This window comes from Calonectris borealis, chromosome 3 (genome assembly GCF_964195595.1).
Source record: "Calonectris borealis chromosome 3, bCalBor7.hap1.2, whole genome shotgun sequence".
Lineage (NCBI taxonomy): Eukaryota > Metazoa > Chordata > Aves > Procellariiformes > Procellariidae > Calonectris > Calonectris borealis.
Window position 1 is genome coordinate 95709019 of NC_134314.1, and position 27674 is coordinate 95736692.

Here is a 27674-nt window from a genome sequence, read left to right on the forward strand (position 1 = left end):
TCAAGGTATAGAAAATTAATAATCTGTACCTGATTAAAGATGGAAAAAAAGGTGTAAAGAAATAACAAATTATTACTAGCCAGATTTATGATACTGACTCTAACTGCTTTGTTGCTCTCTTCACTTTTTATTTTGAATTTTGATTTGACTGTTCTTTTAAAATTGTTTTTCTATGAATACAATTTAGATAGATAAATGGGTTGAGAGGAACATGAGGAACCTGCTGGTATCTTTTTTCTGTTTTCTTTGGTTTGGTTTTTGGTTTTGTTTGTTTTTTGTAGGTTTTTTCCCTTCATTCCCAGGTGAAGACAGAGAAAGTATTGTAAATTAATCTTTAGAAGGGAAAGGTCTCTTACAGTTCTTTAGCTTTTTTTTGTGTTGATAAGCTGGTATCAGGTGAGAGGTATCGGATTTGTGGGCATTAACAGACTAACATTAGTGGTCACTAATCATCCAGCACATCCTGAGCATCCTTAAAGTATTAAAAATAAACAGATTTTTGACAGACACGTTGCGTTAAGTAGGTTCATGGATATAGTTACACCTGACAGTCTTCAAATAGCCCTTGTGTTTTCTCTTATATTAGGACATATTTCCTAAGCAAATACATGAATAAAAATTAAAAATTAAATAAAATATTAATAATATATAATATTATGTATATAGCAGGAGACAATCTTTAGGTCTGTGGAATGCCTTGAAACTCTCAGCCATCTCAGTTTTGATAGGTTGGTGTGTAAAACAGACCGGAGCTGAGTGCCTGGGCTGGCTTGCGAAGTCCTTATACCACCTTGAGATCTGCATCCTTGTTTTGATGTGTTGTGGGAGGAGAAAATCCATGAACTGGTTTCAAAGTGCACAGTGCATTTTGAGCTGAGCTCTCTCCTCTGATGGAACCGTTAAGTGTGGGCCATCGCTCACCAGGACTGAGTGGCTGTCACTGCGCAAGGTCCCACTCGTTTTCCAGAATTTTCTTTCCTGTGATCTATTGATCCGTTTTGGATCTGATGCCTTCCTCTCCAACATAGTAGGCAAGTGCGCTCTTCAGGAAGGACTACCCTCCCTCCTGAAAGAAAGGTTTTAACTCTGTGGATTTTAAATAGTTGGTTATTTTGTTGCTGTTTTGTGTCCTGGAGACCAGGAAACTCCTTAGTATGGTGACAAATCCAAACCAAAGGAGTTGGGTTACTACTGCAGATGCAACAGATGGATTGCTTGCCTGCCCCCTTTCCCCGTCCCCCATGCTGCAATTTCCTTATATTGCATCTGACATCCGTCACGTTATATGTAACATACGTGGAAAATTCCCATGGTAATTGGAACATGCTGTGAAGCTCATAGTTTCACCATCTTTGTACTGGAGAAGCAATGTGGTCCAGGGAACTGAGCATAGGATCAGGATGGAGCTCTTTAGCTTTACCCAATGTATATATTTTGACAATTTTCAGCATGGTGCTTGTTTTCTCCATTTCATCATCAGTAAGTGACGATGAAGGTAGCTATTATAATACTACGAAGTTCTGGTGGTTTATTATTTAATAGTTGAATAACATAGAGATTTAACTTGGATTTGGGGGGTGAGTTGGCTTATGTTCCAAAGCAGCCCAAATCCAGGTTTCTTTCTACTTCTGTGATAATACGTCACATTTGTATGTTTTATCCTGCCATAGAGAAAGATACAGATTTACAAGCAAATGGAAGTGATTTACTTTGTTTCCTCTCCTGTTAGCATAAACCAGTGTGGACAGTGATTCTGCATCATACATTTAGTCCCATGCTTCCCACTCAGGTGAGAGCTGTGGCTACATCCACCGACATTGTGTGTCTGTTGATGATCGGTGGAGATTCAGCTCTGGAAGTGAGCGCATCGGTGTTTTCCATTAATGCTTCCTTATGTTGCAAATTGGTTTTGCAGGACTGCGTGTGTTTAGTTAACCCACAGAGTTCTCTCTCTCTCTTCTGTTTTTCCAAAGGTGATGATACAAAAGTAACTTTCTCTATTTTAGTTATAGTTGTGCTCTGGCTGTTCACTGTGGTGAAGGACAGGACAGCGAGGTAAAAACTATGATAATCGGCGCTCTTGCACAGGAGAGCTGCTGGCATAGCAATTGTTTCAGGTGTCTTACTCTTTGAGCAACATTGCTTATTTAGGATATGTTTGCATGAAAATTATAATTTCTGAGACGAGAATGAAGAAAAGAGTGAGACTGAATTTAGAACCTTCAATTGAAAGAGGATCCTTGTGTGCAGTTAGCATGCATCCCATCCCATGTGGCTAAACCATCTGATAAGACTTGGGAAAATTGCATTAGCTTCATTATGTTTGGTCACTGGGCCAAATGGTTTAGAAATGAACACGTACGCCCTGTCAGAGGAAGAGGACGTTGCTATAATTAGGCCTTGGGCAAAGTTCCAGACTGTGACTCCTGACCTGAGCCGAACCACAGATGGGGCTGGGAAGCAGGAGGGGGATCGTTATGAGGAATGGGTGTGCAGTTAGCTGTTGTAATGATGGCAACTTGTTTGTGTTGTGCAAAAGGGTAAAACAGTACAACTGAGAAGAGCTGTGGGAGGGAGTTATGTGTAATAGTGAGATTCTCTCCAGAGAGAGATTTCTCATTGATTCTCACTGGAGGTATAAATGTGCACGTTTCATTTTTACAATCACTTTACTTGCAAGAGGTTGAAAGGCAATAGAGCTTTTATTAGAATAAAAAAAAACTCCACACCTTTTGTTATTTTCATAATTTTTAATGACAGCTTTGTTATCAATTACCACTCAGAAAAATGAAAGATGTTCTTTTCTTCATTTTCTTTGTTGCCTCCCACTCTCCCCCACCCCAATCTTTGGAAGCACATTTTCCCCAGATTTGGTTCTTGACAAAGAAAAGGCAAAAGAGAGAGAAAGAAAAGGAAAAGGTTATTAATTTGGAGGCTATTAGAAAATGTTTATTTTGTTTAAAACTATGTCCACCAACAAAAATCAAGGAGTTGTAATTAGTTCTTAAATAGCATAAACAGTGCAACTTAAGTAAATGCCCCTCAGCATCCTGTGGCTGACAGGCTTAATCTTTAGAAAGACAGTGCTCCCATTTAGAAATATCATTCATTCATTGAGTGTCTCAATTCTAAAATACCTGTGCTGGATTCCTTTCTAGCAGTCCTCAATTGTTCTTATTTTAAAAACATCTAGAGACTTCACCTATCTACAGTTACAGTGTTGTAGCAATACAAAAGTGCCATTTTACCCCTCTGTGTCAGTATGAATTTCCTGCATGCTGCTTATAGATGGACCTGGAAAATGCCAGTGTTAAGAGTATGAGTTGTGCAATGGAATGATGCTTTGTGAAAGCGAGGCAATACAAGGTTACTGTTCATGTGAGCTCTGTGTGCTTTTGCAGAGTAGTAAAAGCTGAGTAGCTTTGCTGAATTTCTCAAGTATGGATCCCAAGGAATGAATGCCGATTTTGTAAAAACACCACGGAAACAAGCACTAGCTTGTGTATTTTTCAGCATTATGGATGAAGAAGGCCTGGAGACTGACTGTTCACCTCTTAGGTGAACCTGCTTAAGATGAAAGCTGAGTGATGAAATGTCAGTACAGGACAACCTGTGGTGCTCTGACCAGGGCAGTACTTACCCTGTAGAAAATGTTGGACTTCGTATCCATTCACATAGTACTCATCTCCTGGGAAGGTACCTCTTTTGGACGAGTGCTTACCAAAGTCTTGACCTGAGCTCAAAAAGGAAGATGTTATGGTCCTATCACTTCAATGTCTCGGCCAATTTTCCAAGGAGGATTCATTGTCCATACCCCAGAGAATGCTGGTCCTTTGACGGGTGGTGAGGAACCTCTAGGCAACGGGCCAGAACTTGCTTACAACTGAATTGATGCAAATGTAGTTATATTGTATGTAAATCAGGTTTGTCTCATTGATTTGAGTTCCTTCCAATACAAAGTTTTGTCAAACTAATGGATTCTAACCTCATCCATGACCAGGTTACCATAAAGCACTCTGATTAGTCCCCGAGAAGATGGTCTGTGGTGGACAAGTTCAATTTCTTCTGAGGCTCTCTTGTGAAATCTTTTGAGAACTGAATCTCTTAAGTCTCCAGCACTGAGAGGAAACAGAAGTTGCCGGGCACATCATTGTGCTAGATTTGAGGGTGTTTTGGTTTTGCTGACTGAACCAGTGTTGGAGATGGGTTCCAGGGTTAAGTTGACCTTTGGCATCTCCTAGTGAGAATCCAATGTTCTTATGAATGCGCTTTTGAAGCTAGCATCACCCTGCCCTAGTGAGTCCTGCTGAGACATACCACCTCTTGCAGAGTTGGCATGGAGAGCAAAGGAAAGTGGGCATGCCTGCAGGCAGCGCTTGGTACCAACTCACTTTCCTTTTAGCTGCATGAGAGTTGCAGCTGATGCTCTTCCAGTGCATATGAGAAAGGTGCTAGATAAATTTATGCCAGCGCAAAGCAGGGCAGGTGATTTCTGCCAAGCACATGGTGCCACAAGGGTGGAGGTTTGGGTGGTTTGGGTTTGGTTTTTTTTGTTGTTTGTCTCTTAGTTTTTTCTTAAACAAACATGCCGATTTCTACACAAAAAGTCCCTGGAGAGCTTCTGGCTGTGTGCAGTATGTTAAGTCCCACTACGCAACTGCTGTCCTAAAGGTGCTTTTCCTAGCACAGCTACTTAGTCTCTATGAGAGCTCAAAGCAGCCTTGTCCTGGCAAGCAAAGAGCCCAAAGCATCAGCTGCTCTGACAAAGCTCAGCTGTGTTGCTGCTGATACAGCATCCAGCATCCTGCAGTTTAGTTCACCTGCCACCTCCCTCCCTGCTCCCCTGCCCAGGGAGCCAGGCTTCACAACAGGCTTTAATTATTTACTCTCTAAGGATATGGCTTATTCTGCAGATTAAGTGAAAAAGTGAAGTCCTTAAAAAATATAACACAAATAAGCCCCTGAGCTGTCAAACAACAAGTCCCTTAAAAGGGCAAAATATGCGGCTCTCTGTGGACTGCACAGATCCCTCCTTTCAAACTGCTGGCAGGAGACTTCCTGTTTGGATGGGCTGCTCACAAACGGTGTTGTGTGATGAAATCAGTCACTTCCCAGCTCCTCCTTCAGGCCTTTTGCCTCCCTTTACACTCCTGATACCAAAGCTCCTCAGGCCTGGGTCCTGTCAAGATGGGATCTGGCTGCTCCAATGTAAATTTGAAAGCATGCATTAGCACTGTGCAGTTTCTCCCCTGATACATAAAGCAGCCCAAACTAGTTACGTGTGTTTGAAAACGGGATAGACAAAATGGTCCTACTGCAATAGTCCTGGCCGTAAAGGGTTAAGTGAACGTTTGGTGGTCTGGTTCCAGAGTGGTAGAAAATTGATTTCTGCTTCATTGTTTCATTGTTCGTTTTATTTTGACCAAATGGGATGCCTTTGGAGGAGTCTTCCATTTACTCTTGGTAAATTCTCCAGTTTATGCTCTTTGGTTCCTTTACTGTAGTAGTGAGAGAAAGGCCAATACTGGCATTCAATGGTAGCACTCAACCTTGGCTACTGAGCATTACTGATAAATCTACCTGCTGGGAAATCCCACACTGAGTTTGTAAAACCTTTTCAGAAACTTTGGGAGAAGTCATTCTACACTGCCATACAAGAATATGTTAATACCGTATTAAAGCTTAGCTACCTTGTCTAGCTTGCGTGTTTATTTTGCTCTTTTGTGTCTCAGATCCTTCTGTCCTCTTCCAGCTGTTACACCAGTGATAACCATTGTAACTGCAGAGCACTGCACAGATCCAACAGTCTTGTTTATCATTTAATGTCTGTTGGTTTTGTGTTTTTTTTTTTTTTTTTCTCTTCCTGCAGAACATGATCAGAAGATAGCATCATACACCATGATCATGGCCCCCCGGAAGAGGAATCGTCATGCGTTGGGGTTTCTTTGTTGTTTTGGGGGTAGCGACCTCCCTGAAATCAACCTCAAGGACAATAACCCGCTCCAGTTCCTTGAGTTTTCCGTCCCGATCCCACCAGCAGAAGAGCTCAATGCCAGATTCTCCGAACTTGTGGTAAGTTTCTGCTGGCAGATTCATATATTTTAGGGGCTGGATGAAATCCTCCCTTCAAAGGAGGAGTAAAGGGACTTAAGGGACTTTATTAGGGATAGGAAAAAACTGTTGAAGGGTTTTTTGGTGGTTTTTTTTTTTTTTTTTTCATTCTTTTTTGGTGAATTCCTCGCTGGGAGAAAGGCGACAAATGACAGGGTGGATGACAGTGGCGCTGGGTATAAGTACAACAAAATGCTTAAATATGCTTATTTATTCTCACAGCACTGTGCAATTCTCCAGGTGTAGGATTGGGTATATTAGAAGGAACCTTGTAAGTTCTCTAGAGAACAAATCCCTGACAGTCAATTTCTTGTTAACAACTTTGGGATAAAATCTGCTGTATAATATAGTACAGTGGAAAATCTTAGGGTTTGCGGGTCTATAAAGTAAGGACTATACTGTTCTGTTGATCAGTAACATACTGCTGGTGAGATGTAAGAATCAGGTGACCATGCTAATTATGTTTCATCAGCCAGCTGCCTTTGAACCATGAAATGGTGCTGTTGCAGCAACAGATATAAACAGGAAGGGAAGCAGCTATTTCAGATGAACTTTGTCATTTGCTTTTGTGGTAAATGTTACAGATTCCAGCAGCAGGCACTTGCTATTCATGCCTGGCATCAAATGACTTCGCTGTCTTTGCCCACTTCTTCAGCCTGCATGCAAAACACAGGCAGAGGTCATAGGTCTGTGATGTTTTGCAATCTGCATTGTAAAGGTGATGCCCATTTGATGCAGTTGATTAGATATCTCATTACCACTCTGATATCGGAGGTTATGTAAAGTGAGGTATCTGTAAGTTTATATATGCCTGAGTGGTGCTACTGAGATAAGGAATAGAACAGAAAATATTCGATCTCAGAATTAGAGGAATTTGCCAGTAATCTTTCTACATGACACTTATTAGCCCAGTAAGTTCTTGTCCGTTATGATGGCTTCAAAGTGCTATAGCAATGAAAATAACCATATAATTTGGGTATGCAAATGGAGGTTAGCATATGGGCAACTATAGTACATCATACCAAACATAGGGACAGCTATCGTTTGTCAGATCAGTGGTCTGACAACCTAGCCCAGGCTCCTATTTCAAGATGGGGTCCAAAGCAGATGCCTAGGGAAGAATATAAGGTGTGGCCATAGGGTAGTCTTTTCCGGGATAGACTCCAACCCTCTGACAATTTTCAGCTGAAGGACTTCCTCAGCCAAAGTCTCTTTCTGTGTACATAGTAAATTGGTATGGATTTCTTTTCCATTAACTGTTTCCACCTTCCCTAGCACCCATGACAACTTTTTAGCACTTGCAGTATTCTATGGTAGGGGTGTGGGAAGGAGTCAATAGGATTTGCAGCTGTTTCAGGAAGAATAGGGTGTGCAGAGAAGAGAGTCTACTTGCTTCTGACTAAGTAGCAGATGAAGAATCTCCTCTTACAGAAATATCTCACAAAATCCTGGTCTATATTTAAATCAGTTTGCCTTTTATGTGAGACTACTTGAATTCCTCTTGGAAAGTGCAGCTGACTGACTGTGGAGAATTCTGCCTGGTGACAGGTATCTCTCATGAGTAAGAGTGTAATCTGTAGTCTGCTCTGCTGTCAGTTTATTTCTGGATGCTGCTTAAGTATTGGTTTTCACATGTAAAGCTTTAATTGCTGTATCAAAGTTCACCTCTCTCCAATACCAAGATCCGTTGAAGCATTCAATCCAGCCTTCCTGAAGACATCACCAACAGATGTGCTTTGCTTCTGAACTTGGCTTGCTAAAACTTGAACTTGTTTACCTTCGGGTCATAGTGAAAGACCTGTTTTAGTTGCAGCTGGGCTTTTGCTTACTGAGAAAGGGTATCAGTTTCTATGAGGAGTTTCAGAGTTTGTGGTGGTATTAAGGGTGCTTTTAGCTTTTTGTTTTATGCCTGGCAAATACTGGTGTTCCATGTGCTTGTGGCAAAACAGCTCACAGCTGCCTTATGGAAGTCTGTTAAAGACTATAATTTATAATGTTTTTGGTGCAAAATTTAATGACAAGTATACATGATGACCTGTAAAAATTTTTGGCCCCAGAAGTTTGTGAGTTGTTGGTCTATGCTATAACTTATTAAATGTGCTGACAGCCTGTAACTGGCATATACATTTCAAACAAATGAAGCCATTGAAATGAAAATAGATCGTATTCATGTTCTTATATTTAATGATAGTACCCTAGCCATCATTACATGAGAAGTGAGCTGGAAGAGAAAAGTGCTATTTTTCAGAAGGTTAATGGTGTATATCACGCATTTTTATAAAGCACTCAGATGGGATGGTGATGCATGTTCATAGGAGTTCCTGGGTAGGCACGTAACATGAGAGCAGTAAGGGCTTTATGAGCGAGAGAAGCTGGGCTAGAAACTGGGCTGGCAAAATGCAGAATTTGCCTAGAAGGGCTACTTTATCCACAGGTCCGGATTAATGCATGTTCTACGAGACACTAAAATATAACAGGCTACATCTGTATTGACAGCTCAGATGAGATTTTAATTGGATTAGAAAGATTCAGTCTGTAAATGCACCAGTGTAAATCAGCGACCTGGAAGTGCCTGAGAGGGCTCTGTGCTGTGTACTAGCGTCTCTGCTGCTTATCCGTTAGGGTCTAGTCTGGGTGCACTCGTACTATATAAAAAACAGATTTGAGTGTAAAGCCTTTTGACCCAAATCCCCAAGTGAAATGATGACACCAACATCATCTGAGATCTGTAGTGAGAAAAGCATTTGTGTTAGCTCCCTGAAGCAGGCCTAGGGGGTATAGCCTCGTCTTGCCATCTGCTCTACAAAGGGTATAATGAAACATTGGTGTGTTTGAATGAATTTTTAAAAGCCTTATTTTTCCCCTTGTTGCGGTTAAAATCTGGGGCATTTTCCCACTTAAGAGTTAATGACAAGAAGAGCTAAGCCCAGCTGTGCTGGAAAAGCCTCCCTTGTGATGAATTTTCCAGTCCAGTAAATATTCAGTATGTTTCTACCTGCCTTTCTGAGGAAAACTGACATTTTGAGGGCCAGAAGCATGTCTTCTCTTGTTCTTGTGGTCCTTAAATTAATATAATGAAAAGTTAATTTGGAGATGTCCATTTTGCAAGAGGAGGAATTAGGAATGTGTTGGGATCCTTTATTTGTGATGGAGTCACAAGACCCCTCCAGAGCTTGCAAACTTGCTCGTGTAGACTCAAGGCTGAGGCAAATATACATATACGGGCTGCTCTGTTTGGGGGATGCACCCAGATCAACCAACTGAGTAATGGCAGCTGCCTAACTGGACTCTGACCAAGGCAGTGGTTGTCAAATGACAAGTTGATGCTGATTTCAGCTGAAATGACTGCTCTTGATGCTGCTTAACCAGAAAAACAGTTCTAGGATGGATCTAGGCTTTTGTGTTGTTGGATGCTGTGTTTAGGCCTTGTCTCCTCAATTAGAAAATTAAACCAGACAGAGTTATTCCTGATATGGACCAAATTCAGTCTTGATTTATTTCATTGGGAACATGTGCAGAGAGTAGGTCTTAATGAAGACTATGGCTCAGGGTGATTTGGTCTGATTTTTTTGGGGCTAAGACAGGAGAAGATGTACTAGCTCTCAGGCCGTCTGCTGGCAGTGATTGCCTTGGGACTAATGCAGTGGTAACAGTATAGATAAGTCCTTATCAGAAGTCTAGATGCACAAGACACAAAGCAAACAAAATACTTGTGACCACAAGCTTTGTCCCTCAAAGGGCCACTTTCATGCACCCAGCTGAAAGAGGGCAGAACAGCTGGCTTTAGCATCTCTCCTTCAATGAACAGGCAAGGAAGAGAAGCCCTAGAGAGTAGGGTGTGTGGAGTGGTCCTGTACCTCATAAATTGTTAAACTAGCCCTACCTGACCATCAAGGCTGTTCTAGCCAGCATCACTTCTGCTTTTTTCCTCAGTCTCTCTTCTCAGCTGGCACTGTGTACACTACCATGTAGTAAAGTGCTGTTGCAGTTGGTGGTCTATTGGCAGGTGCCAAGCTGGTTTTGTGCCTGCTGGCAAAAATGGCTGTGCTAAGCACATGTGTTTTTTCTTGTACAGATTTATTGACTAAATAGGAACTGCAGAAGAATCTGGAAGAACTATTGCAAGGCAAGGGGAAATAATTTTTTTCATGAAACAGCTTCTCCATGTCCTTGTTCATATTTGTTAGCAGAGGTGTGTTCTTGTCACAGTGCATTCTGATTCCTTTTGCTCAATATTAGTGTCCTGGACTCTTCTTGTTGGTTAAGGGTGGTGTGCTGCTTGACACTAAAGATTTTGACATCTAGATCTCTCTTACACCAGCAACCTGATCCCAGATATGCACTCAGACTGTGCCAAGAAGGGTAACTTAAATGCTGGCAAATTCAGGGCAAGCAGAAAAATATAAAGAATGCTAGCACAGAGGAGAAAGCAGTGTAAAGAGCTTGTGCTTTTTTGTATCCTTTTGTTGCTTTTGTTAGTGGCTCTGTTGAGATGGTCATGGTATTTGCGAAGGTGGAGTTCAAGATAGTCTATTTGAGGATGGAAGGTCCATGGGGAAGAAGTGGAGTTATCTTTTGAGTTGCCATTTTCAAAGTTGATCATATTATTACAGCCTCCAAGCTTGAATGATAATATCCTTGTCCGAGTTACCTGCACCACATTAGATTCTTACACTGGGAAAGATTTGAGAAATGCTTACTGTTATGCCCTCTTAGTCTTGGCTGCCTTTGAAGCATTCTGGTAATTAGCTCAGGTGGGACATTGACTGGATTCTCCTGTCATGGTTTGTTTCTCTTGTGTTGCATTTGAACTTGTTTCTTTTTTAGTTTTGTTTTGGGTTTTTTTTCTGTTTCTTTTTTTTTCCTCAGAGTCCCTAAATAAGGGGTTTTGTTGACTTTATAGAGTCACAAAATTTTTTTATCCATATTACTATTTACCATCCTCCCAGGCTTTTCCAGAACAAAACTTTAGACCTTATGCCACCAAAAGTACCTATTAAGTTACATTACTTACAGTTGAGGAGCAGCATAAATACTTACGAACTCTCTGTATTTGAAAACTTCAGAATTATCCAGCATGTCTTTTGACCTGCCTTTATGCTTCTTCTCATCCATTGAAATGACAGCTCCATATGAGGTCCCATCATTCTTTGGTTGCTGAAAAAGGTAGGTTGCTGCTTGGGTGAGTGTCCTGGTTTTGGCTGGGATAGAGTTAAATTTCTTCCTAGTGCTGTGTTTTGGATTTAGTATGAGAAGAATGTTGATAACACACTGATGTTTTTAGTTGTTGCTAAGTACCCTACTGGTCAAGGACTTTCAGCTTGAGTCCTGCCACGTGCACAAGAGGCTGGGAGGAAGCATAACCGGGACAGCTGGCCCAGCTGGCCAATGGGGTTATTCCATACTATGTGACGTCATGCTCAGTATATGAATGGTAGGTGTGTTCCAGGAATTAGCGATCGCTACTTGGTTACCAGTCAGCGCGGGCGGTGAGCAATTGCATTGTGAATCACTCATTTTGTATATTCTATCATTATCATCATCATTATTATTATTATTATTATTATTTTCCCTTCCTTTTCTGTTCTATTAAACTGTCTTTATCTCAACCCATGAGTTTTCTCACTCCTACCCTTCCGATTCTCTCCCTGTCCCACTGTGGAGTGGGGAGTGAGCGAGCGGCTGTGTGGTGTTTGGCTACCTGCTGGGTTAAACCACGACAGTGAGGTAACATATACTCTTCTCTCTCTCCCTCTCTCTCTGAAGAGATCTAGTTTTCTGACCCTACTGCGAAACCCCAGCTTTTGTTGTAGGGAAGATGCACACGAAACTGCTATGTGTTCATGGACAGTGAGGCCACTGGAAATCAAAAACGTATTTTCCCTTGTAGTATTGCCTGAGTGCAATGAAATGAAGATAGAACCAAGTTCTCTGTCCTTCCCTCAGGGTCAAGCACCTTCAGTGTGTTCAGCCCATGCTGGAACCCATGGTTGAAACCTTAACCTTGGTTTCTGTCTGCAGTGCTCTGTAACAGTAACCACAAGAACATGGAACTATGTCCCTTCATGACATAACCCTAAATTCAGCTCTTAGTCTCTCACCTTGTCACCTCTGATCCCATAATATTTAGTAATGGCTTCCACGGCATCACAGTTGGCTCCATTTCTGAATTAAAGATGAGCTAGCCCAGGAATCTAGCTGGAAGGCAGTGACTATGACAGTAAAGAGAAGAGAGAAAATGAGGATCATGTTAATTCCTTCTCCTTCAGTCTCCTTGGAATAAGAGCTGTACAGAGGAACTCCCATGAAGGTGAAAAATATGAGAAGATGTGGCAGGAGAGTCCAAGCAGCAGAGGCAGCAACGTGGTAACCTCTGAATACTCTGATAATTTCTGTAACTGTGACTAGAACTTTTAATGCCTTGTGCCACCTGAGGAAGGAGGGTATCTAGAGCAAGATGCCTGTTGCTTTACTGTACCTTTTGCTCTTGCCTTTTTTTCTCTGTCCTCTCTCACCACATGGGTCTCACTTGGTTTTTCTGCCCATTTAGCTAATCCCTTCCTAAGTAAATCAGTGACTTCATCTTGTCCTGAAACAGAACTATGGACTTAGTGTGATATTTGCTCCTGTCACATATTTTGCTGTGCTCTCTTGATTTCTCAACCCTCCAGGCTAGTAGTTGCCAACACTTCAGTGCCAGAATGCTGAAGAATGTGAAAGGAGTTGGTTAGCGTATTCTGAGCACACGAGCCATCCATATGATCTTTGCTAGTACTCTCAGGACAGAGAAAAAGGAACAGTGGGGTCACCGGGGACACATTTTTAGAAGCATTGGATGAAGTGATCAATAACAGAAGGTTTGCAAAAACTCTGCTCTTTGCTTACTCTGTGACATCTCTCCACATCTATTCCTTTGCTACCCTCACAGAGAATAAAATTCAGAGATTATAGTCTCTCTTCCCAGAGGAGAGAAAGTTGAGGAGATAAGAAAGAAAAAGGAGTTTTATGTTGAAAGAGATTAAGGTACAGCATGAAGCATCTGAGAATTCATTTATTTATTTTGTCAGCGGAAGCAAAACAATTTCTGAGCAAGGCATCAATTTGGCACATGCTGGATAACACACCTTCATCAAGAGCCACAGGGAGATGAGATCCAAACCTAAATAACTGTAGTAGCAGTTCCCACTGCAGCTTACTTGGAAGTAGCGTGTTTCCTTCATGCTTAGTTCTCCCTTGCAGGCCATTTAATGTAATGGATACAACATAAACCTCAGATGAAAACTAGGCTTCACCACATTGAATAAGTACTCCCATATATCACCAGTCCCACTCAAGCTTGCCAAGTCCTAGCTGTGGCAGTGTTCGTGAGGCCCTTCTTTGGCTCTGCAACCTGCAAGAGTATTTATGGGGTAAAAAGTACAAGAAATGCCTCCATTGTGGGCTTTCACATGCATATAGACTGTCTTAAACATTAGTCTGTATGTAGGCACAAGAGGGCATCAGCTGTGTTTCTCTGTGCTTGTTGATGAGCCTGGAGAACAAAGTTCTCTATTTCTCCCCCAGCTCCCTTGTAATACTTCTGGGGAACAGATATGCAGAGTTGCCCTTTCTGTCTCTTGGCTCCCAGTGTGGAGCGCCACCTTCCCAGAAAAGTATCCTCTGTGTCTGAAGCTTATTTAGTCCTTAGTTTCTCACTGAAAGTTTGTGGCTTAGGAAGACATGCATTTTAGGTCCTCGCTTCAAACCCCAAACGCGTTTGGTTGTGTGTATTGATAACAGTATTTAATCACATTTAAATTCAGGCATGTTACCAAGATTTGAGTATCTCAGTTTCAAATTATCAGTCTTTTGAGTCATTCTCTCCTCTTGCTGGATTTTTTTGAATACAGGGATTTAATTTCTGTGTTACTTGCCCTGCATGTAAATCATAGTTTCAGACTACACCTCTGACAGGCCTGTAGCTTTGAGTTGTTGATCAATACAAATTTCTCCGCAACCATAATTTAAAAGTGCCTCTATGCTGCTTTGCCCATAAGAGGAAGTTCTTTTATTCCCTGTGCCCATCCCCTCTGTGCTTTTCTGTAATGAATGACTGTACCTAATCAGTCAGGAAGGTTGTGTAGTGCCAAATGCAATCAATATCTGGAGAGGTCCTTCATTTTTATTTGCATATGGTGATCTCTGACTTCAGCAAACTAGGAAGCTTTGCTGGCCTTGGCTCAGTGGAGACTCCCCATCCCAATTATTGCTTCCTTTCTTGCACTTAATGAGAATGCACCAGTGGAGGCTGTAAGAAAATACTGATGGTGAGGCTAAGCTGGATTTTTCATGACCAGAGGCTCATATCCAGGAAGAAGGCTTAGCATCACCATCTGAGTAGAAGACACTGTCTCTAAAGGCAGAAAAAAGGAAAGCTTTGAGGCAGCAGATTGCTTTCCTCACTGATGGGGGCCAGGCCACAAAAACTTTCCTTTCTCTTGGGTTAGTTTATAGTTGTCAGATTAACATTTTTCATGCACTCAGATGCACTTGTCTTCTGTTACAATAATGGCAAAAGTACTGAGTGGCTTAAGATTCCTGAAGCAATTAGGGGACTGAGGCTTGGGAGGCAAAAGCTCTTCATGGTATCATAGTCTGTCTAGTTATGCACAGATGTTCCTTTATGTCCAGCACAGTTCTTCAGTCCAGAATTGTACGTACCCAGGATACCTTTTTTCTTTTTAATTGTCCATATCCAGGATACCTTTTTTTCTTTTTCTTCCTGCTCTTCAAAGAGAGATTTTTCATAATGTCAGGTCTGCTTTACATGAGTCCCATGTGCAATAAATGTGTACAAGTCCCTGATTTTAATGCATATATCGCTACCAGCAGCTTTCTATAGTTACTCAAGTCCCAATACATAAGAGGTATTACATTTTAGACTTCGTGGCAGAGACAGCTCCCCCCTTCAGATACTCACCTACATACGGAGTCCTGTGACAGGGACAGGCTTGTGGCACTGAGTGCAGCACCAGCAGTTTCTGTCTCTAGGCTCCCGCTCCCTTCCAGTAGGTGCAGCTGGTTGGCAGCTCCCAGCTCCCTGACCAGCTGTGTAAGAAGCAGCAGTCACTATGCTGCAAATGTGTGAGACCCAGATGCTGTGAGAGGAGCACGAGATGGGAGCCACGTCTCACACCTAATGTCTGAGAATTGATAGCGTTGTGTAAACAAATGTAAATCCAGACCTGGGCTTACGTGCCAGATTTTGGGTGTGAGGAAACTGGGGGTGTTACCAAAGTACCTGTGTACTTATAAGGTTTTTGTGCAGGGATACACTGTTTTGTAGATCTTGTTGCTTTACTGTAAAACTTATGGACAGATAGTTGTCTGATGTGAAGCAGTTCAGTTCCATCGAAGACAGTAGTGGAGTTATATCATTCTACGTTGCCTGAAATTTGGCCTGTGCGGTATTTTCTGTGGTGATTGTTGGCTTCTATCCCAATATCCCAAGCAGAGCATACTGGCCATTTTTCTGAAAGGTAGGGAAGGTTGTGGTCATGGTTGGAATACCTGAAGGCAATGTTTGAGTGTGTTCTGAGTATGATTTACTTACAGTAGACATGAAACACCTGAGAAAGACCTACTTACTGGACTACATGTTTTTAACAGGGTAATCCTGATGTTCCCTGACTGAGGAAATGTATGTAGTCCATCTAGGGCATAAGAATAGAAGTACTGGGTTTGGAAGCACAGCAGATATGTAGCTTCGGATGCAAAAGAAGGGAAAGAACAGATCCTGCCACTAGAGAATGGATGTGCTAAGATGTTAATCTTGTGTCTTCCCTCTACTGAATGCTTGGAAGCTGTCATGATATCCTATCCCCTAAGCCACAGATAGGGTGGATGTGCTTACCGTTCAGAAATCTTGTGTCCGCATGTTTCTAATACCTTATCAGCTGATTTGATAACACTATCTTGTTTTGGCATAGCTACAAGTGTTAGGCAGCATTACATAAAAAGAAAAAAATAACGTAAAGCTCTACTGTGGCCTTTTTCCTTGGTAAGACATCATTAATATTTGAATGGTTTCTGTTGCATTATGGCTATAACGAAGAGTCAGGAACTTTCTGGATTGAGTCTGAAGGCTGCTGAAGTGATAAAACACTGAGATGATGTTGATAGTAGGAGTCATACTTGCTAGCTGGAAGGAACAAATTAATTTATCTTTATTTCAATTTTCTGAGGCTTTTCCAGCTCCACTTGAGTGGATAGAGTAGACAATTTCCTACCTTCCTTCTAGAATTGAGCCAGCATTCTCATATAGTTCATGCCACTTTGATACCTGCTGTCCTATTGTTCCACTGCTTTGAAATATCTTCTCTGAATATGATTCCTGCCATTCTGCAGTTTCTATCCTTTCTTTACTTCTCTTTATAAGTGTCTTATGTTGTTCAGAGCTGAATTAGATGACTTACAAATCTATTAAGACCTTATTCCTCACCTTCTAGAGAGGATATTTAAATCTAGATTTGGTCTGGTGAGGAGGGGTGGAAGACTGTTATGAATCAGGTCAGAAAGGTCATTTGGGATGAGAAGATGCCACCTGGAGATGCATTTGGGAGAAATGGCAGAGGAAAGTACTACATTATGCAAAGAGCACGATGGCCAGATTGTAACTGGACGGGAGATTGCGATAAGGAGGGACAAGGTTTTCCAAAGCGTTGAAGAAAAAGACACAACAAATGAAGTAGCTGTGGTGCTGAAGGGAGAGCAAAGACAGGGTGCAAAGATGGAGGTGACATGGGACGAATGCTAGGCCAAGAGGATCTTTTGGCTATGCGTTTGGAGAGAGAGCTTGCATGTTGATGCAGGGAGGTTGAATGACAGATGTCTATTTCTTCTGCAGCTCATAGAAGAAGGCTCAGATCTGAGATGATGTAGGATTTGTCATTTAGCCTGACTTGAGCAAGAAAGGGGGACCCAGGTCCTTGTGATGATGAAGACCTTACAAAATTTATAACAAAATAGCAATGTAAAAGTAACTACCTGAAGCTGGGGAAGCAGTGAAATTTTCCAGTGATGAGGAAAGGTAGTGAAAGAAGATGGGATGCAAGTGTTTTGCAGGATAGGAGTTATCCCTACTGAGGTAGAGTGTAGCTGGGGTTTAGGAAGAACTGTTAACAAAATAAGATAATTGAATGGAGAAGTAGATACCAATCATGAAGGATTATCTGTTTAACGTGTTGACTCAAATTGACTGTATTTGCTCATCTAGTAGCAATTTATGTCAGATATAATCATTGCTCAGATAGCGTATCATATAGCCTGAAGGAGAGTGGGGGGAAAAGGGTTTATAATTATGTCATGCCTCTGTGTCCTTCTAAAGGTGGATTGTGTCTTTAAACAGTGCTCAAGGTTGTTTATCATTCAGGGAAACTGTTAAGGTAATCTGGGATGGCTCTTCCAGTGTTGGAGGGAAATGGCCTTTTCTTATCATGTGCCTGGTCTGCAGGACTCCAAAGTGGGGAGCACAAGGTGCCACAGGTGAGGCTGGGTGGATAGAGTAGCACCTTTTTAGGGTACAAGGTTTTCAAGTCTGTAGTTTCCTGGCACCTCACTCCGCACAGGGTAAAGGGGAACTTTTGGTGTCACTAAATACAGGAGATGAATGGCCCTTCTGCTCATCCCTTCAGGACCAGGTGGGAGCAGCACATGAAAGACAAGTGTCAGAAGGTGCTTTTTCTGTCACTCATCACACTGGGCTGCCTCCACAGCCGCTCTGTCTTTGGCATGTTTTGTCCAGAGGAAGTACAGACAGATGCCATCCACCTGGCACTGGAACACCACTGACGCATAGGTTTTAATGCTAGGTACCTCATTTTCTGTAAATGAAAAAGTCTGTAAGCTTGCTGGGAGGAAAACATTTCAAGAGCATTATGTCTTTTTCCTAGGTACCTCTGCGAGCTTATACAACTCATTTAATGCATTTGTGAGTTTGTTTCCCTGGTGTGAAACAGGGTATAGTAATGCTTCTTAGATCAGTTTTAGCACAGAATTGTCACCAGGTGGAAAAGGTGCTGAAAAGATGCAACAACAAGATATGTAGGTCATAGGTAGTACAGGAGTCTTCCAGCGGCAAAATGTATTGTATTTGAAGATCTTGGGAGCAAATCTCTACTACTGCCTCTTGTCACAGACATTGCCCTGCTCTTATCTACTTGTTTTTTTTTTAGGGAGAATCTGATACAAGACTCTACAGCCTTCCTGGGCAGACTGTCCTTTCTTTCACATGTGGGCTCAGTGCTGTGTGCAAAAGGGCCCTAGTGAACATCTGTATATTCTATGCACTTCTATATTAAAAAGACTTAGGGGCATCTTTTAATTTTGCAGTTTCCCATCATTTGTTGACCACATCAAGGGAAAGGCTTCCCAGACTAATAACACAAACACCTTCTGAAAAGAGTTTAGCAGCGTGCACAACAACGTTATGCAATGGTTTACTAGGTGGAGGTTTGACGAATAACTTCTCCAAAGGAAATTACAAGGGGAAAGCAGATTGCAGTTTCCCAGTTTGGAAGGTATCCAGGGAGATCCCTAAGTCATTGAAAATCCATTGGGATTGCTTTAGTGGCTGTGTTTCAGAATTACATCTTGTACAGAGAGCAACAGCTGGATGAGTTTGTCGGTGGGTGTAAAGTTGTTGGCTGCTACATTGATGATGTGAGAGAACTTTTGGATTACAAATGCTTAACCAGATAATAAATGCAATTATGATTTGATGTTAGGAGATGAGTTCGTTCTGCAAGGCAAATGCTTATCCTTCTATTATTCCTTCTGCTGTATTTTGTGAAAATTTCTGATAATTTCTTTCTTAGAAATATCTAGAGCAAAACATCTTGACTGGTGTTTTCTGAAGCCCAGCAATGTCAGTGCAGTAGTTGCTGTTCTGATTATCAGAATACTTGAGCAATGAGACAGGACAGGGTGTGAGTGAATAACCAAATATACTGTCATGTCTTCAGTTCAGTGTTTGACCATGGAAATACTCAGTTTATGTGAGTGAAGAGCGTTATGGAATTGCCCTCCACCTCCCTCCAGAGGAGATAACAGAAGCCTCATATGTGGGTGTTCTTCTAGCTGATCTGGACTGATTAGTGGTAGATACAGCTCATCTCCATTTACTGAAGTAGAAATTAAGTTAGCAAAAAGGGGACTGATAGACTGCTCAGTCTATTCTATGTCTGAAGTCTGTGCTGTAGACTGTAGAACAAGCCTGCGTTGTAGGCTGTCTAGCCGAGAGGTTTAGGCTCTGTTACAATTAAGACAGGTAATTCGATTAATATTTTGCACCGGTATAAATCCAGAGTAAGTCCACTCAGTTTAATGGCGTTGGGGACATTCTGATCTCTGGTTTACTAAATCTGGAGTAATTATTCAGAGAGCAAGAGAAGAACAAAAGCCAGCTTCTGGTTTCACTTCTATCTGTGTAAACCTGAACTCATGCCAGAAATGATGTTGATTTATTGGAGTTCCTTTAAGTTTACCCTGCATGTAAGTTTGAGCATGTGTGTCTGAGCTGCACAACCAAAGCTCGATAAGAAGTTAATTTTGCTCATTAAATTCTTAACCGACCTCTCAGTTCTTCCTGCCCTTTTATGTAATATTTTATCAGAGATTTAAAGGTCAGCCAAACTCTGACTTACCCTTGTTTTCCTTCATAGGGGCATATGTCAAATAGGATGCACACAAGAGGATAAAGCTGGGAGGAGGGGAGTAGGTGGCACCGACGCCCGTGGAAATTCAGCCTGCCTTTGGCACAGGGCCGCAGCAGCAATTCCCAGCCCACATTTTAAGGGTTGAGCCAGCAGGACTGTGTTTGGGCAGGAAGCGATCAGAGAGGTGTGTGCCTGTGTGCTTTGGCACAGTCTAAGCTGTGAATTGCTCCAGCCTAGGAACCTCCTCTGAACTCATTAGTATTAAAACAGAACAGAGGAGACTTTGTAGGGAGGGAGAGGGTGGGGAAGCCGGAAAGGTAGCAGTTTAGATGGCAGTTTCCTAATGACCTTTCCCACACCTACATTCTCATACAGGGTCTCATCTAAAGGACCTTGGCATGAAAAACAAACCCTGGCACAGGGAGGGGGAAGGGAGGGGGAAATGAGGGGAGGAGAAGGAAAGGAAATGAGGAGTAGGGAATGGGCACTGTGCTGAAACAGCAGATTTTATTGTTATTTAGTATTATATATGGTGATACTAGAAGCTCTGTTTGAGAGAGGTATTTGATATACTGTGTATAATCAGAATGTGGAGGTAAACGTGGTACTTGCCCTAGAGGACTTGCAACCTGTCATAGTGAAAAGATGTATCAAGCAGAGGTTTAACGGCTTCAGTTCTGTTTGGTGTTTTCATTTAATTGACTGGGTAGTGGAATACAGAGCATACCTATTAACTTTCCAAATGTCACTAGGCTGTAAACACTGTGGATATGTTAAAAGACAGGCTTAAAAGAGGATGGAGAAATTGTGTGAAAAAGGATGGGATTCAATGGGGACAGTTAAAACATGCTGCTTTTAGGAGCAAGTCTGGTAATTCAGGATGGGAAGCAGCCAGGTGGGTACACTTCTTCAGAAAAGAAACTAGGGATTATAGTGGCTCACGAGTGAACATAAATCATGCAGGTTTTAAGTTTTGGGTTTTTTTAATTAAAAAAAAAAAAGAAGGTCATTGTCTTTATGGAGTATATAACCAGGAATGCGGTTTGGGAGATGCATGAAGTAATCTTTGCACTCAGCATTGGTAAGATCTCAGCTGGAACATTGTACCCACTTTTGAACAGTGCACTTTAAGAAAGATGTACTTTGACCAGGGAGAGCCCGGAAGTCAATTAGAAGAGGAATGAGAGGTCCAGAGGACATGACCTCTAAGAAAGACTGAAAGAGCTGGGCTTGTTTAGCCTCAAGAAAGATGACTGAGGAGGGACATTACAACAGCCTTTAATAGGCTTGAAAACTGTTATCAAGAGGAAGGAAAAAATCTGCTCACCATGTCTGTGGTTGATAGGGCTGGAAGTAATAGGCTTAAATTGCAGCAGCGGGGACTTAGATTAGACATGAGCCTGACTATTCAGTTTTCATCTCCATCCCTCTCATTGGGCTCATTCCAATTCACTGACATGGACATGCAACCCATCTTAACATAAAAAGCAGTGATGATAGTCAACTGTTTGCATTATTGTCCACACATATGCCCACCCATATCCATGGAGTGTCCCTCTTGCTCTATCTGTATTGTAGCCCTGCATATAGGAGAATGTGTATCTAAGTCATGATCTCTCTTTCTCTCTAAACATCTGCATGTATTGTTGCATAAACAGGTACTGGTTTTCCTCATTCTTTCTCTTTCTATTTGGCCCAGCAGATTGTTGTCTCATGCATGTGGTTTGCCTGTGAAGGGCAGAAAAATGAACAGCAGATGCTTCTAGTGGCCTGTGAAAGGGCACTGCCACAATAAGCCTTGCTGGTTATACGTACTTGCATGCTGTCAAGTCACAGAGAACTTCGAAGAGTAGGAGAGAGACAGGATTTAACTCTTCTCCAGGAAGCAAAGAAGCAATTAACCAATGATTAAGGAGGAAAAAAGGAAGCAGTACAGTGCGGGGGGGGTGTTTGGGGGTGGGGGGGATGTTAATTGACTTTCTGTGAGATAAATTTCTTTGCCAAAAAGCAGTGCCCTTGATGGATGAAATTCTTACTCTGCTGCTGAGCCTTAAGAATAAGAAACTTCTGTGTTGGCAGGGTAGAAGAGAAACATGTCTTCCAGTACTTAAACATCAGGTGTTTTCTGTCTTGTTTTCTCAGTCTGTTATGACTGAGAATCAAGAGATTTGGGCCCCTAGTACTGAAGGGGTTTTAAAGCCACAACATTTTGAAAAAGCAAGAAGAAAAGGAGTATAATGGGAATCACAGCCTTTTGTTTGTCTGCTTTTCTGCTTTACAGTCAGATCTGTGGCAGTAGCTGAAATGTAAACATTGCTTCCTATACCAGCGTGAGCAACTCGTGTGCACAGTGGTTTCATCATGCACAAATGGAACCACAAAACATTATAGGTATGGGCAGATGTTACGTGATATGTCTTATGTATATAGTTCTTGTGTATGTAAGGTGCGAGTGGCATACATATCTGCCCATACACATAGTATGGAATAGGCATGGAAGCCCAATGATGTTTTGCAGTGATCCACCTAATTCTTATCAATTGGGAAACTGATCAAAACGTTACTCCCCAGCCTCATATGGTGTGTTGTTTCTGTTGTGTTAACAAAAGCTGTTTTTAATTCCAAGGGTTAGGATGAGATGAAGAGCTTAAGGGGAGGGAAGTGTTTGTTTTGGGGGTTGTTTTGCTTTTTCTTCGTTGGGTTATCAGTGGACTCGGGACGTATATCAGGTGCCCAAGTGGGAACTTTTAACCAATGTGCTTTATCTGGAGATGTGCTAGCTGTGTGGATGGGCCTGTTGAAAGAGCATCTCCCATCAAGTTCTGCTGTGGGTTCAGCCATGCAGTTGTGCCAGGCACAGCCCTGAGAAGGTAGGGATGGGAACTGGTTGTTATCTGGAGAAGGAGGCTCTGTTTCACTCCTCTTGATGCCTGCCTCAGTCACACTCCAGTGTTTGCCGTTGCATATTAGGTAAAGTCTCTGAACTGTTTCTCTTTTTTAGGGAGCTTTGCTGAGCGGTACTTTTTTTGCACTGCTCATTGCTCCAGTTTGTACATGAGTGTAGGCAGTTTGTGCAGTTGAATGAACCTCATTCACTGACAGTTTGGGCAGGCAGTCTTTCAGAATGCCTTATCGACCTCCTCAGTATTGGAAATGCACGCTTTTCCAGCAGGCTGCCTCTTATATGTCAGCCTTGTTAGCTGGATTGAACAAAGCAATGGAAGGAAAACTGTAGGGGAACAATCCTATACTGTCCCCTGGAGGTGGTAATTAAATAGGGAAGGTTTTTCTCTCCTAGTGAAGGATTCATAAGCTCTTTGCAAAGAGACCAAGATCTGAAGATTGTTTTTTCTGTTTGGGTTGGTTTTTTTTTTAATTTTTTTTAATTCACTCGCTGCAGTTATCTCTGAAGCAGCTTTTTGGACAGCTGCCTCTGGACCTGTGATGAGAGTGTCTCTGCTCCTCCCTGACCTTCCTCCCTCGTGGGCAGAAGCACAGCTCGAATGTGAGCCACCAGACTAACCTGTTTGTCATTTGCCAACAGAACCTGGCATAGGCAGCATGAATTGAAAAATAAAGCTTCCTGGAACTGTTGTTAATGTAAAAGTGTAGCTTTCAGGCAATATAAGCCACGTGTTAGCAATGTGGTCCTACTCAGTTCACTTGTTAAAGCTATAATAGTTACGCTGGATTGGATTCTCTATTGCAAAGGCTTGTAGCTGACAACCTCCTCCCTGATGTCTTTCCACTGCTTCCCCTTCCTCTATAGTCCCAGACATGTCAGTGCCATTTATTTCATGTCAGCTTGAGTTGTACTTCAGCATTGATTAACCCACCACCAACTATTCCCTCAAAGTGATTGCACATGAACAGGAACCTTCTCTGGGGCCTGCCAGTGGATACTGGATGGGATCCCATGGTGTGTCATAATCACTGTTTACTTTGTACAAGATTTAAATAAATTCATCCAGGGCATAAGGCCGTCAGCTGTGCTATGCCACTTGGGAGCATCAGTAGAACTGGAATACGGCCCTTTTGGGGACATGGTGACAGACATCTATATAAATGACCTTGGGGAACCTGAGGCAACAGGTATCATACTGTACAGGGAATTTATTATACTGGCAACAGTGTATTATACTTCATTTTGTAACTTGGGTGAGTAACTTTTGAGTTTAACAAGGGAGAGTGAAGTTTAACCTTTCTGGGGGGCTTTGCCAGTTTGTGCCACCTGAAGATTTGGTTCCCGTGGTGCCTGTTGATACCAAGACCTGGCTGTCCTTTTGTTTGAGTACCCATCCACTGCCAAAGAACCAAACAATGCAATAGAGCTGTTAATTAGACAGTCAAATTAGGCATCTCTGAATGGAGATGAGCAGAAATGATGAAGCCTGTTTGCCAATGTATTACGTCTTAGTGTTGGATTCTGTGGTGTAAAATAAAGACTGATTTCATGACAAAGCTATTCCCTCTGGGGATGGTAAAAGGATTTAATTCTTTCATAATTCTTTAATAATTGCCTGAATATGTTTGTAGGCAGAAATAAACATTTAAAAAACGAGAATAGGCTTTTAGATGTCATTAACTTCTCTCAGTCATAAAAAAAGCCATTAAATGTGAAACACAGGCCTGGGATGGATACTCATAGAAAGGATGTGCTTTCAAGAACACTGTAAGTAAAAGAGACTGTGACCTACAGACAAAAATTAAAAGTGTAACTCGACTATCTGTAGCTGAAATTATAAGAAATTGGTGAAACAAGACAGGTAGCCAATTAAACATAAGAAAATAAGCAAAATCTCCTCTCCCTCCTGGCAAAATATGTGTAATGCCCATATTAATCAAGTTATTGCCTGCAGTAAACAAACATATCATGTCAGAATTCTGTGCTTCATCATGCTGGAAATGCTATGCACGATTCATTAAACGTTTATGAAGACAGAACAAAACCAGAAAACCAACAACCAAAAAAAAACCCCCCAAAACCAACCCCACCAGCCTCTGAAGGTTGGTGGGTTGGTTTGTGTTGTTGTTTTTTCCCTTTTACAAAATGAAGCAGCTATCTGACCTTAAGTCAGTGGGAAGCTCCCAGGTGACCAGGAAGTCCGGCAGCCAGTGGAACTGGGACAAGTAGAATGAGAAACTGGAACTGAGGAAATCTCCCGTGAGTGTCCAAATATCCCTGGAGAACCAAGTTTGGGGCTCTTTGCCTCCAGCATTCCAACTTGAAGCTAAGAAGTGCTGGAGCCTTGAAGCCCTGATACGGTGTGTACTTATAGTGTGTACTTACTTCCATCCTGCCCCTGCTGTGACTTCAGCATTAATATGTTGAAAATGGGAAGTCTCGTTGTGTCTTTGAGTATCTTACTAAGTTTGCCTTCCGAACTATTTCGAGTTTTCCCCATTTAAATTCCAAAATTCCTATGGACTGTGTAAGTCTTCTCGCAAGGCCAGGTGAAGTAGACTGGTGAAGGAGCAGCTATCCTGTGACTCTGTCGCACCTTTCCACAGCCGACTGAATGGTGGAGATGCAATACACATTTCAGTACAGAGATGTTGGTAGGTATTAAAGGTTCTCCTTTAGTGGTTCTCTTTCCAAGTGAACCACTCTTCTACATTCCCAAAATATTACTTTTTCTCTATATTAATTTCATTTCATGTCACTAAGAAAAGTGCGGCCCAGTCTAGGTGAGAAATGTTCTGTTCATCTCTTCCGGGGCTTTGAGCGATATCGTTATCGAGCTTATGGCTACACAGCATCAAATCCATCTTTCACACTTTGATGAATGTTCCCAAAAACAAGGGACATAATGTGGTTTTAAATCCCACAAAATACTGGGTTTATGTTTCCTGCCCATTTGTCCTTCTTGTTCCCTTTCTTTCTCTCGGTCTCTTATTTCCTTGGGTTGTAGCCATTTTGAATGGAAGCCATCTTCCCTTTTGGCCTGAGAACTGGACTGGAAATACTTGAACCTCAAATCCAGCTCCAGTACATTTTATATGTTTTATCATTGAAATTCAATCTGTGTAAGTAAAAAAAATGCCCACATGAAAGTGAAATTAACTGAATGTATCCCTCTCTCAGTAAATAAAATAAAATAGGAAATAGATAATGGAGAGAAATGTAAGGTTTATTAACTGGAAGTACTTTACATTTCCCTCAGGCCAGCCTGGCAAATGTCTTTTTAATCTGTGTTTCATGAGAACACTTGCAACTTCAAGTATTTTTAAGAGCCAGGAGGCTGAGCTCCATTGTGCAGGGTCATGCTGGCATGAATTGCTGGAACCGAGCCGCCAATCCAAGGCATAGAAGAGGAGTTCCTATATTTCTGCTGGGAAACTGGCACAGGTGATGGAGGAGGGCGTTTTCCCCACTTTGTTCTGACCGACTATTTTTTCTTGCCCTTTACATTTCTTGCCCTCCGTGGGCGTTTGGTCACGTCGGCTTCCTTAGCCTGGCTCCAACCCCAGTCTTGATGACTGCATTCAGAGTTTGTAGACCTTCCACTTTCCTGCCAACTTTTGTAATTCCTTTCTCCTTCAATAGCTGCTTGCTGTCACTGAGCTAACTCTAGGGTCTGAAGTTCTACATATTGACAGATCTGCCTCTGTTGTTGGGTCAGAATGACCTATTCATGGACCAAATTACCCTTCTGAAACTCATTCTTTCTGTTGTTCTTCCTGCTTCCCTCCAAGGAAGCAAGTTTCCTTATGTGCATTCTGTTAGGATCCTGAGTTAGAATAGGAAAATGGTCTGCTTGATCCAGGATCTTCTTTCTTAGCTAGATCCAGGGGTTTCCTGTGCAGTCACGGTGGTCCTCTGATCTTTCTCTATAGAAGGGGCATGGGGATAGGAGATGTAAGATGATTTGGAGGGTTCCAGAAGAAGGGTTCATGTTCCTTGTATTTTGCAGGGATTTCTTGGTGTTTGTAGGGTGGGATTTGATTAACGGTATAGGTAGAGAGGGGCAGGTAGGGCTCTTCAGTTCCTCCTTTCTTCCCCTCAGTGAAGGAGCACACTTGCTGAAGACTAATTTGAGGAAAGGATGTTGAAGAGCTTGACTGCTGCTTTGCATTCTGGAGAAGGTGTCTCTTTCCCTGCTGAATATTCATGCTTGCTACCTGTCCATCGGACCTGGGGGTTAGAACCCAGCATTTTGCCTCCCAGAAGACAAACACTAGCTGTTTCAAAAGGAAGGGTAATCCATCCTCCATGTGCTATTTTCCAGTCAGGTGTGTTTGGGTCTGCTTCTGGTGATCATGTTATGCATGGAACCCTGAGCAGTTTCCTTGTTACTATGTTACCTGAGCTAATGTGATGGCTACTGATGTTCTTCTGGCTTAATCTACCCTCCCGAGTCACAGCAAAGTAGGGTGTGGATGCACTTTGTTCACACTGGATCTTCCATCCTTTCAAACTATCTTTCTAGGCTTCTGTCCTGAAAAGAATGTCATGCTATCAGGATGCAAAATTACATGGCTAGAAGTTGCATTTTCTTATTGCCGATTGAAGGCAGAGTGCTTTTATGTCCCTAATACTGCCAGTGTCCAGGGCAGCGTCTAGAAGCTGCTAAGTGTCAGCATTTTGCCATCTGGGTGGTTTTAGTCAATAGGAGCATTCTTTTGATGAAATGGTTGTCTTGAACTATATTGGTTGAGATCATCATTCAGTTTTGTGCACAGCTTCTGGGAAGAGCTTTTGCTGCTTGTCTGATCTGCCATCAGACTCCAAAAAGAGCAGTATGGATTAGAAGACCTAGTTAGTTGCTTTTTATTAAAAAAAAAAAAGAAAAAAAAAAAAAGGCTAAGATCATTAAGCAGTTCAATAAAACAATCATAATTTTTCTAAGAATTTAGCTGAGCCCAGCC

General features: G+C 42.0%; 1 protein-coding gene across 2 annotated transcripts in view; it reads left to right on the forward strand.

The window, feature by feature from the left end:
* DAAM2 (dishevelled associated activator of morphogenesis 2) overlaps positions 1 to 27674 on the forward strand; it is a 216448-nt gene that overhangs the window by 81492 nt on the left and 107282 nt on the right. Inside the window, exon 3 of one of the 2 annotated variants that reach the window (XM_075146815.1) lies at positions 5870 to 6072. In XM_075146815.1, the coding sequence (XP_075002916.1) occupies positions 5899 to 6072 (174 nt within the window). In that variant the 5' untranslated portion in view covers positions 5870 to 5898. Of the gene's footprint in view, positions 1 to 5712; positions 6073 to 27674 lie in introns of those variants that run through there. The other variant, XM_075146816.1, reaches the window with a different exon arrangement.